The sequence below is a fragment of the Gopherus evgoodei genome, chromosome 11, assembly GCF_007399415.2.
Source record: "Gopherus evgoodei ecotype Sinaloan lineage chromosome 11, rGopEvg1_v1.p, whole genome shotgun sequence".
NCBI lineage: Eukaryota > Metazoa > Chordata > Testudines > Testudinidae > Gopherus > Gopherus evgoodei.
The window spans coordinates 18,890,149-18,907,539 of record NC_044332.1 but is presented as its reverse complement, the minus strand read 5'-3'; the positions used below and the strand labels follow the sequence as shown (position 1 = coordinate 18,907,539).

The window sequence follows — 17,391 nt, the reverse complement described above, 5'->3', positions numbered from 1 at the left end:
AAGAAATGCATTGTCTATCTGATCTTATATGGATTATTATAATAAATATTCAAAGCCAATGCCACAACATTAGTAGAATAATATAGAAATATAAGGTAATAAAAGGAGAGCAAGGTGGGTGAACCCTCTGCCCCCTTAAATAAACCAACAAAAACACTTTGTTCCCTAACTGAGGTAAGGAAAAAGATGGTCGAACTGCCTATCTTTCTGTCTGTCTGTCTGTCTGTCAAAAAGTGTCCAGTTATCTAAAATAAATCTGCACTGGATGGAAAAAAATGATGGTGCTCAGTAAGTATTATCGGTGTTCGGAGGGGAGACAGTAGTGAATACACTCAAGGTAAGTATGTGTAATGGGCACACGCCAGGCTTGTACTGTGTGTATTATCAAGGTACCATTATCTATATACACAGTTTCCTAATTATTCCTTAGTACTAACACTGGTTAGAGAGTATATTTGTATCACTATCAGAAGGTCCATATTTTTTCACAAGCATTGACAGCTGGTTTGCACTGGAGTTACATGAGGACTGTACAGGTAGATTTGGAAGGATTTAGTTTTTATTGGTAACTGTCGGTAAACATCGATTTCATCACACACACACAAACCTATGAAAAAATATTCCCATCAGTAATAATCAAAATTTGCAGATCGACAAAGTAAGAAAAATGCTGCTTGAGAATTTATTTCTTTACTTTGTATATGTTAACAATTTGTTTTAACAGTTATAAAGCTTTAACTTTTTGAATCTCAACATTTACTGTCATTAAATAATTGTCTAACCTCCCCCCCATAAGTTTGTGGAACTGTAAACATTTAAATCAATGAAAATCTAAAAATAGCTTTAAAATAAACATGGATATTATCCATCAAAATTATAAAAAAAATTTTTTTTGAATTCTTGCAAATCTATGTACATCCTTAGTACAATTCTTTAATTCTTTCTCGAACAGATTTTTTAATTGTATTGTGTAAAAGTGACAATAGACCCTTAATTTCCACACTATTTGTCTCTTTCACAGGGTAGTAGCCAGTGGCTTAGTAGGAATGTATTTTTATGAAATACCTGAAACAATAAATGACGTACCAAATAGTATCTGGTTTTCCCATGGCTGGCCATTTAATTGCAGAAAACAAATGGCCTTGGCTTTATTTACTGCAATAAGATAAGATTAAATAAATGCCACTCACTGGGTTCTAATTACTTTTTGTGGCTTTGTTCGCATGTTACTTAGCTGGGAAATAGTTTTTCAGATACAGCTGATCCTGGCATATGAGGTCCCCAAACTGTGGGACGTGCTTCCCTACGGAGGTGCAGAGGAATGCCCAGGAGGGGCGTGGTGGGGTCTGGGCCAGCCCCCATGAAGGGGGGTGGGTTGGGAGCACCACTCAGCCCCTCCTGGCCCCCAGCTCTGCTCTGGCCCGGCCCTGCCCCCCAGCCACGTCCCTATCCCTGGGCCCATCCCCACGCAGCACATTCCTGCCCCCAGCTCGCTCGTGGCCCAGGGCCAGAAGCAGACCACAGCTTGCCACAGGCCCAGCTTCTAGCCCCTGCCCCACCCCCCAGCTGTGGCCTCTTCTCCCCCCCACAGCCCCTGCCCCATCCCTCAGCTGTGTGGGGGCATGCACAGGATAAGGAGAGGCGCAACCCTCAAAAGTTTGGAAATCACTGGCATATGATGCAAGTACAGCGTGGCACTGAACTGTTGAGACTATAATGATCTCACACAATATATATATATCTCTCTCAGATTCTTTACCACTTACGTGTACTGTAGCGTTGCTTGATCTTTAACCTCTTATTCCGTGAAATGAAGAAGAAAATGGAATGCAGCCATTGCAACCATCAGTTTTTGACTGTTTTTTCTTAGATTCGTAATCAAGGCTAAAAATGTACACTTTTATGAGAGCTATTCTTATTACTGGACCAAATGACCCAGGCCATAGAAGCAGCAACAGTATAAATGATGTATCGTCCTCTAGTGTAAGCATGGTTTGTGAACCATGAGAAAATGTAGTTTGAGAGAGTGGGAACCACAGGATTGCCTGAGTTTATTTCTCTGTTGCAATTTTCCTTTCTTCTTTGAGTGCTTGCTCATATCGATTCCGATTAGGTGTGCGCGCGCCGCGTGCTGCGTGCATGCTCACTGGAAGATTTTTACCCTAGCAACACTTGGTGAGTCGGCCGGGCGCCCCCTGGAGTGGCGCCGCTATGGCGCTGGATATATACCCCTGCCGGCCCAACGGCCCTTTAGTTCCTTCTTACCGCCTGTGACGGTCATTGGAACTGTGGAGCACAGCTTTGCTGATCTCCACATCCCTAGCTACTCATAGGTCTTTACTGTTACTGTGTCTGTAGTTTGTTCTTATAGTTATAGTTAGTTCTTATCTTTATAGTTAGTGTATATAGTTCAGGGGGGGATCAGGGATTAGCCCCTTTCCTCCACCCCCGTGCGGGCCCATGTCCAAGGCACCGGGATTCAAACTGTGCTCGGCGTGCCAAAAGCCGATGCCAGTAGGGGATCCCCACGACTCCTGCCTCAAGTGCCTAGGGGAATCCCACCTTCCTGATAAGTGCCACATCTGCAAGTCCTTTAAACCAAGGACGAAGAAGGAGTGGAACTTTCGATTGAAGCAGCTCCTGATGGAGTCGGCATTTAGTCCTGCAGCATCGGCACCGAGTGCCCGACAGATTGCTTCGGTAAGGAGCACCCCTCCGGCACCGAACTGCTCCAGTACCGAGAAGGAGGCCCGGCACCGACCCTTACTGGCACCAACATCTGCTCGGCACCGCTTCCTGTCTCCAAGACCCGGGAAGCAACATAGTGCCTCAACTACAGCTGCACGGAAGGAGCGCTCTTCCAAGACGGTTCGTCCAGCACCATCATCTGCCTCGGCACTGTTGACTGCGACTCCACAGATTGTGGCTCTGCCAACCTCAGCACCGTCGATTCCGGTCCCACAAAGGCCATTGAATCCGGTTCCCGACAGGTCCCCGGCTTATGCTGTGGTAGAGCTTGCCCTCCCTTCTTTGCCGGAGACCTTCTCCACGGCAAGGGAGCTCATTGCAATGACGGAGTCAACACGGCCTCAGCCCCCCGGCACCGCTGGTGCGGGTCATATAATCCATCGGCAAGCTGGCCATAAGGCCTCCTTCCGTTGGTCCACCAGAGAGATGTCGTTTAAGATCCCAGTCTCGCAGACACTCTCGATCGTGCGTTCCCGCTCTTGGCACTGCTCGCAGTCCCGGCACTGCTCGCAGTCCCGGCACCGCTCTCCATCGTGGCACTGGTCGCACTTGTGGCACCGTTCGACATCTTATTCACCGGACAGATACTCCTGGTACCGATCCGGCTCATGGCACCGATCTCGGCACTGTGTATTTTGCAGTCGCTCCAGATGAAGGGACTCGAGATCTCGGTCGACCTCCGGCACCGACACGATAGAAGGTCCTGGTCTTGCTTGTGGTGCCGTTATAGCTCCCGGTACCGCTCCCTGGTACTGCCCTGGGTCCGAGCGTTGAGATCAGTGACGGCTTCCCAGGGCCTATCGGCACCGCCATGGCCTTCCAGACACACATCAGTGTCATCGCAGGCTGGTAGCACATCCTATCATCAGGAGCGTGACTCTGTCCCCAGCCATATATTCTCGGAGAGACAGAACCACGAGCAAGGGCCTCATCACTGGTCCTTCTGGACACTGTGGGCATACCACCAAAGCCAAGGATGCACCATCAGTGGCTCAACAGTCGGCCCCATCAGAACACCTGGTACAAGGGGTGACAGTAAGCTGCCCCCCACCTACAGGCACGGATGAGGGGCCAATACCATCTGCAGTCGCCGAAGTTCCACTGGATGCAGATGATGCCCTTCAAGTCCAGGAGCCACCACAGGACCCTTTGGTCCCGGGCCTCTCCTCTTCCTCACCTGATGAGGCGGTGGTGGGGACATCCTCCTCAGGCCCTCCACCAATTGACCTCTGGGCCCGTCAGGACCTTTTGCGGCGAGTGGCTCAGAATATGAACTTGCAGGTGGAGGAGGTCCCTGAAATAGAGGACCCGGTTGTGGACATCCTATTGGCTGATGCACCAACTAGAGTCGCTCTTCCGTTCATCCGCACTATACAGGCTTATGCGGACACCATTTGGCAATCCCCAGCTTCAATTCCACTTACAGCAAGGGAAGTAGAGAGGAAATATATGGTCCCCTCAAAGGGGTACGAATATCTCTACACTTACCCGCCTCCTTGCTCTCTAGTTGTCCAGTCGGTGAATGAACGGGAGCGTCATGGCCAGCCAGCCCTGGCTCCTAAGTCAAAGGAGGCTAGGTGTATGGACCTACTAGGCCATAAAGTATACTCGGCCGGGGGCCTCCAGCTTAGGGGTGGCGAACCAACAAGCCCTCTTAAGTAGGTATAACTTTAACACTTGGGTGTCCTTGGGGAAGTTCACGAAGCTTCTTCCCCAGGAGTCCTGTCAAGAATTCACGGCCCTACTTGAGAAAGGTAAAAAGGTAGCGAGAACCTCCCTCTAAGCCTCTCTGGGTGCAGCGGACTGTGCAGCCAGAACCCTGGCGTCAGGAGTGACGATGAGGCATATCTCCTGGCTCCAGGTATCAGACCTTCCCCCTGAATTGCAACAAACTATTCAGGATTTACCCTTTGAAGACCAGGGCCTTTTCTCAGACAGGACTGACCCCAGGTTGCAAAGCCTGAAGGACAATCGCGTTATAATGTGCTCGCTGGGTATGCACACACCAGTGACCCAACTCAGGACCTTCCGGTCCCAACTGCACCATCCTTACGCCCAGACTAGGCCGCATCAGGACATCACTAGAAGGCGTGGCAGGGGGAATCGTCGGAGACAGTCTGGCCCTCAAGGAGCTCAAAATCAGGTGCCCCCTAAACGACCAGCGGGGCCCAAGCAGAACTTTTGATGGGACGCTCGAGGATGGCCCACCAGTTACCCCACCGGATCCTTCTCCTCCCTTTTTCAGCCGCCTCTCCTGATTCTTCCCTGCCTGGTCCCAGCTAACTTCAGATCGTTGGGTCCTGCGCACGGTAGAAGAGGGATACCACCTCCAGTTTGCTTCAACCCCACCTTCCCACCCTCCCTACCCGTCCCTCTTCAGGGACACCTCTCACAAGCAATTCCTCTTAGAAGAGGTCCAGTCGCTCCTAGCCATGGGAGCCATAGAGGAGGTGCCAAAGGACATGAGAGGCAAGGGGTTTTATTCCCACTACTTCTTAATCTCCAAGGAAAAGGGAGGTCTACGACCGATCATAGACTTGCGAGAACTCAACAAATTCATGATAAAGCTGAAGTTCCGCATGGTATCCCTGGATCCAGGACACTGGTATGCCACCCTCGATATGAAGAACGCGTATTTCCACATTGCACTTTACCCACCACACAGACGGTACCTCCGTTTTGTGGTCAACCATCAACACTTCCAGTTTACTGTACTTCTGTTTGGCCTTTCTACAGCCCCGCGTGTCTTCACAAAGTGCATGGCTGTAGTCGCCGCCTCCCTCCACCGTCGTCGAGTACACGTCTACCCGTATCTCAACGATTGGCTCATTCGAGGGACTTCCCAATGGCAAGTACTACAGCACCTGCACATCATCAGAGATCTCTTCAGGAGCCTAGGTCTCATGATCAACACGGAAAAGTCCACTCTCATGCCCTCGCAGAGAATAGACTTCACTGGAGCGGTTCTGGACTCCAATCTGGCCAGAGCCTGCCTCCCGCAGTCGCGTTTTCAGACAATGGCTTCAATAATGCGAAGGCTTCAAAACTTCCCGACAACGTCGGTGCGCACCTGCCTCAGCCTAGTAGGTCATGTGGCCTCCTGCACCTTCGTGAACAAGCATGCCAGGCTATGCCTCTGTCCCATTCAAGCCTGGCTTGCTTCAATGTACCAACCACGCAGAGACAGCCTGGACTCGGTGCTCACTATCCTCAGAAAGGTTCTGGGCTCCCTAACCTTGTGGCTAGACCCCACTCTAGTCTGTGCAGGGATGCCATTCCACCCACCTCAACCCTCAGCCCTAACCATGGACGTGTCATCTCTGGGTTGGGGTGCCCACCTTAGGGGACTCCGCACTCAAGGCCTCTGGTCGCCTCAAGAACTGGCTTTACACATCAGTGTGCGGGAGCTGAAAGCAGTCCGCCTAGCATGCCAGGTGTTTCAAGACCATCTCCAAGGCCGTTGTGTATCAGTGTTCACGAACAACACAACAGCCATGTTTTACATAAACCCGCAGGGCGGAGCACGCTCCTCCCTCCTTTGCCAAGAAGCCGTCCACCTTTGGAACTTTTGCATAGCCCACTCGATTGAATTGGTAGCGTCTTTTCTCCCAGGAGTCCAGAGCACCGTGGCAGATCACCTCAGCAGATCCTTCCTGTCTCACGAGTGGTTGATTCGCCCGGATGTCATCCATTCTGTTTTCCGGAAGTGGGGGTTTCCCCACATAGACCTATTTGCCTCCCGAGAGAACAGGAAATGCCAGGTGTTCTGCTTCTTCCAGGGATGCTTCCCGGGCTCCGTCTCAGACACATTCCTGATCCCATGGAAGAGGCATCTACTTTATGCCTTCCCACCATTTCCACTCGTCCACAGAGTCCTACTCAAGCTCCGCAGGGACAGCGCCCACCTGATCCTGATTGCTCCAGCGTGGCCAAGGCAGCACTGGTACACCACGTTGTTCGACCTGTGTGGCAGACCAGATTTCCCTGCTACTCTGGCTGGACCTTGTGAAGATTCCTCTCCCACTCTGAACTTTAGGGTACAGATGTGGGGACCTGCATGGGCACTTCTAAGCTTAATTACTAGCTTAGATCTAGTAACACTGCCACCATCCAGAAATTTCAGTGTCTGGATCACTTCCTGTCCCCCCAAAGCCTTCCCCTCCCTGGGCAGCCTTGAGAGGCTTTTTCACCAAGTTCCTGGTGAACACCAATCCAACCTCTTGGATCTTAACACTAGGAGAATTTAACTATCCTCCCCTCCTTTCCCCCACCAATTCCTGGTGAGTCCAGATCCAATCCCCTTGGATCTTAAAACAAGGAAAAATCAATCAGGTTCTTAAAAAGGAAAGCTTTTAATTAAAGAAATAAAGGTAAAAATCATCTCCGTAAAATCAGAATGGAAAACACTTTACAGGGTAATCAGATTCATATAGCCCAGAGGAACCCCCTCTGCTGTAACTTTGAACCTAAGGCTAAACAGAGGTAAAATCCTCTCAGCAAAAAGGAACATTTACAAGTTGAGAAAACAAAAATAAGACTAAGACGCCTTACCTGGCTGTTACTTACAAGTTTGAAACATGAGAGACTGGTTCAGAAAGATTTAGAGAGCCTGGATTGATGTCTGGTTCCTCTTAGTCCCAAGTGCGAACAACCCCCAAAACAAAGAGCACAAACAAAAGACTTCCCCCCACCAAGATTTAAAAGTATCTTGTCCTCTTATTGGTCCTCTGGTCAGGTGTCAGCCAGGTTTACTGAGCTTCTTAACCCTTTACAGGTAAAAGAGACATTAACCCTTAACTATCTGTTTGACAGACCTCATAACACAGGACTTTGGCAGGCTTCACCATCCGGACCTGCAGTCCCTTCATCTCACAGCTTGGTTGCTGCGTGGTTAAGCCAGTCTGAATTACGTTGCTCTGCCTCGGTCCAACAGGTGCTCTTGGGCAGTAGGAAGCCTTCCACTAGAATGACATATCTTGCCAAGTGGAAGCGTTTCTCCTGTTGGTGCGCTCAACATAACTTAGTCCCCAGACAGATGTCCGTTCCCACTAGCCTGGACTACCTCTAGTCCCTAAAAGAGCAGCGCCTAGCGATCTCTTCCATAAAGGTGCATCTGGCAGCCATTTCCGCCTTCCGTCCAGGGGAAAATGACTGATCAATCTTCTCTCACCCTATAGTCTCAAGGTTCCTCAAAGGATTGGAATGTTTGTATCCTCAAGTTAGATGCCCGACCCCTTCCTAGGATCTAAACCTGGTGCTAGCCAAGCTTATGGGTCCTCCTTTCGAACTACTGGCCACTTGCTCGCTGCTGTACCTTTCCTGGAAGACAGCCTTCCTCGTCGCTATTACCTCGGCAAGATGAGTATCTGAGCTTCGGGCTTTGACAGCGGACCCCCTGTACACTGTATTCCATAAGGACAAGGTACAGCTGCGACCGCACCCCTCTTTCTTCCCTAATATGGTATCCGCCTTTCATGTCAATCAAGACATCTTCCTCCCAGTCTTCTTCCCGAAGCCGCACCCATCGCATCAGGAACAACAGCTACACACCCTGGACGTCCGCAGGGCTCTCACCTTTTATATTGAGAGAACCAAACCCTTCCGAAGGTCACCTCAGCTCTTTGTAGCTGTCGCGGACCAGATGAAAGGCTTACCAGTCTCTTCCCAATGGATTTCATCTTGGGTAACATTCTGCATCAGCACATGCTATGAATTAGCTCACGTTCTGGCTAGCCACGTCACCACCCACTCTACTCGGGCGCAAGCTTCATCTGCTGCCTTCCTGGCCCACGTCCTCATCCAGGAAATATATCGGGCACCTACCTGGTCATCGATTTACACCTTTGCTGCACATTACGCATTGGTTCAACAGTCTAGAGATGATGCAGCATTTGGTTCAGCAATTTTGCATTCTGCAACATCTCGCTCCGACCCCACCGCCTAGGTAAGGCTTGGGAATCACCTAATTGGAATCGATACGAGCAAGCACTTGAAGAAGAAAAGACTGTTACTCACCTTTGTAACTGTTGTTCTTCGAGATGTGTTGCTCATATCCATTCCAAACCCGCCCTCCTTCCCCACTGTTGGAGTAGCCGGCAAGAAGGAACTGAAGGGCCGTTGGGTCGGCAGGGTATAATCCAGGGTTTATATATCCATAGCGGTGCCACTCCAGGGGGCGCCCAGCCAACCCACCGAGTGTTGCTAGGGTAAAAATCTTCTGACGAGCCTGCACGTGGCATGGCTCGTCAGAAGGATGGATATGGAATTGGAATGGATATGAGCAACACATCTCGAAGAACAACAGTTACAAAGGTGAGTAACCATCTTTTCTCATTTTGTTGGATTCAGTTTGAGGTTGTTGTTTACCAACCTTTATAATGTTGGGACTGGTTGATGAGAGTTCAGTGGGAAATTTGCCCATGTAAGTAGAAATATAAGCTAAATGTTGAGTTGTTGCAAATTGGTGATATGTTCAGTGTATGAAAGGAAGAAAACAAAGTCATAACTGCAGTAGTAATGGAGTATAGATAGAGCTGAAAGGGAATGTTCTGCCAAAAAACTCTTCAGTTGGAATATGCTGATTCATCAAACTGAAAGTGTTTGCAGAAAAGGGTTAGCTTTAACAAATCTCCTAATTTGAAACTAAAAAAAATGTTGAAATGTCCCATTGTGGTGTTTTTGAAGCAAAGTGTTGTTTTTTAGTTCAAAATTACTTTTTATTTTGGAATTTTCATGCCAAGAAAGGAAAACATTTTTAAAAGGTCACAATATAAATGAAATGTTTCAGAATTATCAAAACAAAATGTTTTAATTCACAATCCAAAAAAATTTATGGATGATCAGTTTGTGAAAAATTGAGATTTTTTTGACTTTTTGTCCCGATTCAGGACTGGAAAATTTTTAGAAATCTTGAAAATTTTTGCAGGATGGGAAAATCATTCCCTCCCACCTATTAAGCAGTGGTCCTATTATATTGTTATGACATGAGTCATGCACCAGATGGCACTGTTACAAAATATTTTTTCTTAAGATGGGAGCACATATTTGAGCAACACTCAACCTTTTGAAGGAATCCTTGTACTGGATTGTTAGTTTTTTGATGAGGTTTCTTTTTGGCGGTAGCTGTTGTAAGTAGCAGGACAGTTTGCCTTCTGCCTTAATATCACCAAGAGTATGTCTATACTACCTGCCGGATCAGCGGGCAGCGATCGATCCAGAGGGTTTAGCACATCTAGTCTAGACACGATAAATCTACCCTGGAGCGCTCTCCCGTCAACTCCTGTACTCCACCTCCGCGAGAGGCGCAGGCAGAGTCGACGGGGGAGTGGCAGCAATTGACTCACCACAGTAAGACATCGCGGTGAGTAGATCTAAGTTCGTCAACTTCAGCTACGTTTTTCACATAGCTGAAGTTGCGTAACTTTGATCGATTCCCACTCCCCCCCCAGTGTAGACCAGGCATAATTCTTGGGGGCAAAGCTGTTCCTGGAGTACCTAGCACTGGTGTCTGAGCTGAGATTTCTGAAGTATTTTAATGGGAAGAAGTCTCAAAAACAGAGGCTGTGGGTTGAGTAGAGTAGAGGAGACCACCTTGCAGCAGCCAAAAAATTAAGAGAAATGTAGAATAACAAACATACACTGGTTCATCCTATTAGCCAAGAAGCTGTTGTATGAAAGAGACAGAATGCGCCTTCTCCCACCAGTCTTGGGAGATTAGAGACTTCATATATGTTAGTTACTAGCCAGAGACTGATGTGGAAGATGGGAAGCCCCTGAGCAGGGGTCCAGGTACCGCAACTTGGTAGGGACACTAGCATCTTCTACTTTCACAGCACTTAGGTTTAAAGGGGGTGATGTTGGCTCCTTTATGTGGGCATTGGTTTTGGACAGTAGGCCAACTCACCTTTTGTGCATGTCTTTTGATTGATAGGTTATCTGGCTATTAATTTTCAGATAAACTTTCCAAGGCTTGTGTGTGATTAGATAAGTGGGAGGGGATGGGATGACAAGGAAAAGATGAAGCAGTCACAGAAGCCAGTACAAAAAAGGGAAACATTTTTAAATTGCAGGGGGTGTGGTTTTGGAAGGGGGCGTGACCTAGGGGGTTGGGGTTAGTGTTTTTCTCCCCCACTAACAGGTGTTGGGTAAATTCTTCCCTCTTTGCAAATCTTGATTTGTGACCCTGAGAGGAGGGAGTCAGGAGGTTGGGATAGTGGCCTTTAAAGAAAAGTTGTGTTTTTAGCTTTCCTTTAAAAATGTGTATTGGGTGGAGTTGGAATAAGAATCACTGAGTTTTGGAAGGTGCTAACAAAAATACAAATCTGACACTAGCCTTGGTAGTTTAGAGAGAGATCTTTCTTCTATGGTGTTTGCATTACATGAAAAGGGAATGGGCGATTAGAAGACACCAACTGATTCAAATTGTAATGTCTCGAGTTGTTTTGAAATCATTATGGAAGAGGAGAGAAAAAGGAAATTGTAGACAGCTCTTTCAAAACTGTGTGTTCCTACAAGGAAAAATTTTCTTTTAAAGAATAGGTAGGTTATCTGAGCAATCAAGGAGTGGCTTGTTTTTCAAGTCTAAGGGCTTTGAAGCTCTTGGCTTTGCTATCAAATAAATGTTTCACACACAATTTTATCAAGACTGTTAGTTAATCTACTGTTAGGTTTCAGCTGGCATTTCCATTATGAATCCCAAATTTCAGGTTTAATATTTGACTGCCATCTGAAAAACTATCAATAATCAAATGATCAGCCACCATATTTTTATAATTCAGATAATTATCTAGTTAACTACTGCTGTGGTTCTTGAGGTTTAATATATTTTATTATTTTATTGATTGAGAGTTAATGCCCCAGAATGAGTGACTAGATGAATGATCCTATGTCCTGCAGGATTCCAAAACATTGACTGGCAGGGCTCGCTCACAATAGTTTCACTTTGAATAGCCCGACATCAAAGTTATTGCTGCACAGCTGAATAATACTTGTAGAGAGAGTAAGAGATAAATTGAGACATAGGCAAAGGAGGAAGATAATTTCAGCTGAGATTTGAAATAAATTGAATCAGTGGAGCAAAATGACCTAGTAAGGTTAGTCCCGACATCCAAAGCTTTTGAAGAGAGTATGGTATGCTCACGATGGTGAGGCTGAATGAAGGGACAAAAGTTAATGCTGGGTCACCAAGAAAGGGTATGAGAGAAGCTGAAGTATATCTATGAAGGGCTTTTAAAAAAAGATGACCAGTTTGACTTGGCAATGAGGTTGCTTGAAGATGGGAGTGATGTGGATGTACATACTTCTCTGCGCATGGGAGGAGGCAGGCAACTGCATTTGGCACATGCTACAGGTTAGCTGTCATTTGGAGAGTCCACAGAAAAGGTTCTGCAGTAGCTGAAGTGAGAGGAAATTAAGACATCGGAGATGTGGGAGATTGAGAGACTATCAGAGTCGAGGATGATGCCAGGGTTATGGACCGTTCAGTTAAATGCAAAATAAAATCAAGGGAGTTAAGAGTTTTATGTAAGATTGAGGATGTTTCTTTTGCCCAACATGAGCTCTTTTATTTTGAGATATCTAGCTAAAGGAAGTTGAGATGAAGATGTAGTTTGAAGGGAGGCAGAGAAAGTGGATGGATTAGAGTTGGAGGTAAAAATTTGTACATGTAATATCATTAGTATTAAAATATTAGTTAAGGGGAAAAGTAAAGACAGGATGACCAAAAAGACAAATGTGCCTATGGATAAAATAGAGCAGAGTTCTGAAATTTATGGAGTGCAATAGAGGAGGGGTCTTGAAACATACATAGAGTTGTCACCAAAGGTACGTAGGAATGAAATCTTCACAGGAAAGAAACAAACATGGAGTCTGTCCAAAAGGACTGCATTGGCCAATTGCAGTAACTATACTTAACGTCAAGTTTAGATTAGGAAGGAAAAGTAACTTTCATAAGCAGAAAGGTATATGACTAATTTTGTGGAATTGAACAGATTCTGTGCTATTGATAGATCTGAAATAGGTCCAGAATGTTAGTGTCAAAGGTGTCTGGAGAGAGGAGGAAAGCCTCCTGTCTCTAGCACTTTGCTAAGGAAGGGAAGATTTGAGATATGACAGATTAAAGAGAAGTGGTAAAGTTACAGGAGAAATGTGAACAGGATGTTTGGAATAAATACCAAACTGGATGGAATTTAATGTCACAAAAATATGTGTACTGATATCATCTTGATCTTCTGGGGTAACCCCAGATAGAGTGCACTGACAGTCATAAAGGCATGAATAACTTTGGTGAGATCTAAACCAGAGAAGTGACTGCAATAGGTGAGCCAAGTGCATGCATGCATGCACATAGGTAGGTAGGTAGGTAGATAGATATAGATATATAAACTGCATTTGGCCGCAGATGCTACCTGAGAATCCAGGCACAAGTTGGGATCAAGAAGAACTGCCAAGGTTGTGAAACTTGTTGATGGAAGGTCTAGGCGTGCTCAATAATGTGGAACAGATACTGCTACTGCTACAATAGATGTAGATGCTTGCATAACACCACCACCTCTGTTTTGTCTGCACTGTGTCTGTTAGCTGCAGGCCCTTCCTGAGTCAGGCATTGGGAAAGCAGAGAGATGTACCATTTAAGTCTTGTGGAAAAGAGAATTAGAAACGTATATTATTTCTCTGCTTGTGGCATTGCAGCCCAAATGGCCTCACGTGCATGTTGAATAGGGAACTATAATCTTTCAGAGCATTGCATAAAAGGCTCGAGACAGATGGGTAATTACCCATACTGCCTTGGGAAACCTTTGATGAAAGGAGAGAACTACTGAAATGTGATCCTGAGATCCAATTCTACCAAGCTAGCGTCTGTAGTAAAACAATAAAATAAAAGCTGTCCTGAGACATGAAAGGCTGTTGGTACAGCTGAAAATGTCAGCCTGGACACCTAACCTCTATTTATCACTGGAAACTAACAAAACTAGCAGAGTCTTTGTACCCTACGGGATCATTCCTTAAAGTGGGCATATGGTTTCCATATTGGAATGTGATTCTACATATGGCCATAAAGCCCTGCAGTGGTTATTTTATTGGTTTTGAAAGAATGTCACTTCTTCCTGCTTGTCATCATTTTTTTATTTTAGCGTATGTTTGATCAATTTAGCGTTGCCATCGTGGAGGATTGTGCAGTTGGGTCTATGGCTTTTGTGATGTCTATATGTCAGTGGATAATAAGTGACAGAATGCTATCAGTTCTGAGAATTTACAGGCACCTATAGAAATAATCTTGTGTGAAAAAGTAAGCTGTAAGTCTTTTAAATTAAATTGCACAGTAATTGCACAGAGCTTTTCCCTGAAGCTTATTGACTCAACCCTTTATTTTGTCTTTTAGGCACACCGCTGCTAGTGAGGAGGAGCAGTGACCCAGCGCTGGGCCCACCTGCTGGCTTCCTTCCAGGTGCTTCACACCCCACTGACAATAGTCTGAAATCTGTTGTGGCTGTAAGTATCACGTCATTTATGTTTTTAGGAAGGGTGAAGTTGTTTTTACTTGCATATATATATAGCTTTGTTTTGTGAATTAAATTAATTTGTCCTTGAAACAGAGGTATCAAGCTCATGCTATGGAGAGGGCTGAATTCTGTTTACGTTCTGTTAGAGTATAAGTATAATCCTTAAGTCACAGTGAGTCTCTTTTCTTATTAAGAGGAGATTTAAGTAAAGAGTCAGACTAGGCTATGACTTTTGTGCAGTAGCTGAACTTTTAGTAAGTCTCCTCATTCATTATTTGTTCAGTACCATATAGTCCAATTCAGCATCTCTCCAGTGGCAAAATTCTCTTTTTAGAACCACCACAGTTTGTATCCTTTGTTTATTTTTTCTTCATCTTCCTTTCTTTCTGTGCTTTCTTTCCTCTTTTCTTCACTCTGCATTTCTTTTCTCCTGCAGCATCCAGTCGCCATTTTCCGAGGCCTTCACTTCCACCCACTTCCTGATTTTACAGATTATTTAATTGCTGATCACTTTAATGTTGATATAGCTGTTCTCATTAGGCATTAGTACTAACATACAAATAAGATTAATGGGATGGCCAGGGAGTTTATACCTCACTGGACCATTGTTTCAGGCTGTGTGCAGATTCATGAGAGCAATACAGTTCAGTTACAGTTGAGTGACATTTGGAAGGTTTTGTTTGCAAATATAAGATAACTTTTTTTTTTTTTAACGTAAGACTAGATTCTGCAGAATCTGGCTATGTCAGATGGGTCACATAAATATATCATGCAGGAGAAAGAGTCTGTGGGCCTGGCTTTTGCTCACAAAGCTCAATGGGCCTGATTCTGCACTTCTTTACCTTCGTTATATGCTTGTGTAACCAATGAGTCACGGCATTAGATAACTGAAATAATAGGGTAGAGAATCAGACTACATGTGTAGTAATGCTATGTATGCTAGTCTTAATTTTGCAAATGCTGCAGACTAATACTGTGTATTATCTCTTTTACTGGATATTAGTTTTCTGTCCATTGATCCTGTTCATATGACTAACTCTTTTTACATCCTGTTTTCTGATATGCATCTTTGTTTATAGAGTTGTTGTGTTGGTTATTTGCAAAGTAGTATGGTTAGTGTGTGCCAGAGATCCTCATGTATATAATATCCTAGTTCAACACTCTACAAGGTCAATATACTAATTCAGTTGTCAGTTCTTTTTAAGCTGAGAGTTAGATCTTCCTTGTCAGATGCCCATTGCCAACAACAGTGAATTTTAAAAGGGTCAACTTAGTTGACACATGAGAATTCTCAGTGCTTTAAAACACCATGTTTTGTTTGAGTCCTTGAGTAGCCGGCAAAATAGGCACAGTGGTACATAGTATCATCTGCACCATAGATGGTTGTCAGGGGCAAGCTGGTAGTTTTGGCAGCTGAGTAGGGGCAGTCATCTTTTTTGGCACATGAGGAGCTATGGGAGACAGTTTTAGATTGTGAGATAAGCACATTTTTGAATATTTCTGTTAAAATCACCATCAATTAAATAGTTGACAATATTAGGATTCAAATAATCATTTTTTGGGTTGAAGATTTAACACCCAATTGAGATGAATGAGGTAGCTCACACCTCTCAGCTATTCTGTAGACTCATAAAGGGTTCAACTATACCAGACCTACCTACATTGCTCAGGGCCGAGAAAAATCTCTGGTATATAGTTAGGTTGATCTAACTCCCACTGTAGATGTAGCTAGGTCAATGGAAGTATTCTTCTGTTGACTTAGCTACTGGTTCTTGGTGAATTTACTGCAGTGACAGAAAACCCCCTTTTGTTGCTGTATCATAGATTATTAGTGTTGGAAGAGACCTCAGGAGATCATCTAGTCCAACCCCCTGCTCAAAGCAGGGCCAATCCCCAAATGGCCCCCTCAGGGATTGAACTCACAACCCTGGGTTTAGCAGGCCAAGTGTCTAGGCTACAATGGTATAGCAGGAGCTGTGCTGCTGACGCGCTTGTAGTGTAGCCATACTTGTGTCCGTTCATATTTTCAGGGTTTTCTTTGCAACCATGAGGGCTAGAAAGATTTAAAAAAAAAAATGTAAAGGTGAGATTCTGAGGTAAAGCTTTGCAGCAAATGTGAATTTCGTGGCTGTCAAGGTTCCTTCCCCACTCTGAACTTTAGGGTACAGATGTGGGGACCTGCATGAACACATCTAAGCTTAATTACTAGCTTAGATCTGGTACCACTGCCACCATCCAGAATTTCAGTGTCTGGATCACTCCCTGTCCTCCCAAAACCTTCCCCTCCCTGGGTAGCCTTGAGAGACCCCTTCACCAATTCCGTAGTGAGTCCAGATCCAATCCCTTGGATCTTAAAACAAGGAAAAATCAATCAGGTATTAAGAAAAAGGCTTTTAATTAAAGAAAAGAAAGGTAAAAGAAAACCCTCTGGAAGAGATTAGCATACCAGCTACTGTCACAGACAACAGATTTAAAACACAGAAGATGTTCCCCTGGTCACAAATTTAGTTACACAAAAAAAATACCCAAATACCCAATTTTGATAATTCCCTAATGGTACCACAACAAGTTACACAGAAAATAAACATAAACCTATTTATCCCTTTCTAAAACTTACTACTCTGATAAGAGGCTGGTTCCTTGATCTTTTTCACTCCGGCTAAAACTCTAAAAATAAATAAACAAACAAACAGGAAAAACTTCCCTCCTTCCTTTTGAAACATCTTGTTTCCCCATTGGTTCCTCTGGTCAGGTGTTAGCTAGGCTAGGTGAACTTTTTAACCCTTTACAGGTAAAAGAGGCATTAACCCGTAACCATCTGTTTATGACAGTGGCATTAAAGAATACATGGGACTCCTATTTCCCCACTTTCTATAGATGGGAGACTCAGAAAGGCTTGAATCAGATCACACAAGATGCCTCTGTGCCTCAGAGGACAATCGCTCCCATTGTGGGTGCAACAAGAAAAACCGAACACCTAATAATAGGGGGGAAGGGCATCAGATTTTTAAATATCATCTAATTATTGCCTTAAAATCTCTTCTGGTGTCAAGAAGACAGAGGATAAAGGTAATGTTTTGTGATATACAAAATGTCTGGTATAGTACTTAATGCTGCTGCAACAAAAAGAGGCTGCACTAAC

General features: G+C 45.0%; 1 protein-coding gene across 1 annotated transcript in view; it reads left to right on the top strand.

The window, feature by feature from the left end:
• The window catches only part of PARD3B (par-3 family cell polarity regulator beta), a 693,368-nt gene that overhangs the window by 269,739 nt on the left and 406,238 nt on the right, over nucleotides 1-17,391 (top strand). Inside the window, 1 exon segment of the mRNA XM_030579423.1 lies at nucleotides 14,129-14,238. Within this exon segment, the coding sequence (XP_030435283.1) occupies nucleotides 14,129-14,238 (110 nt within the window).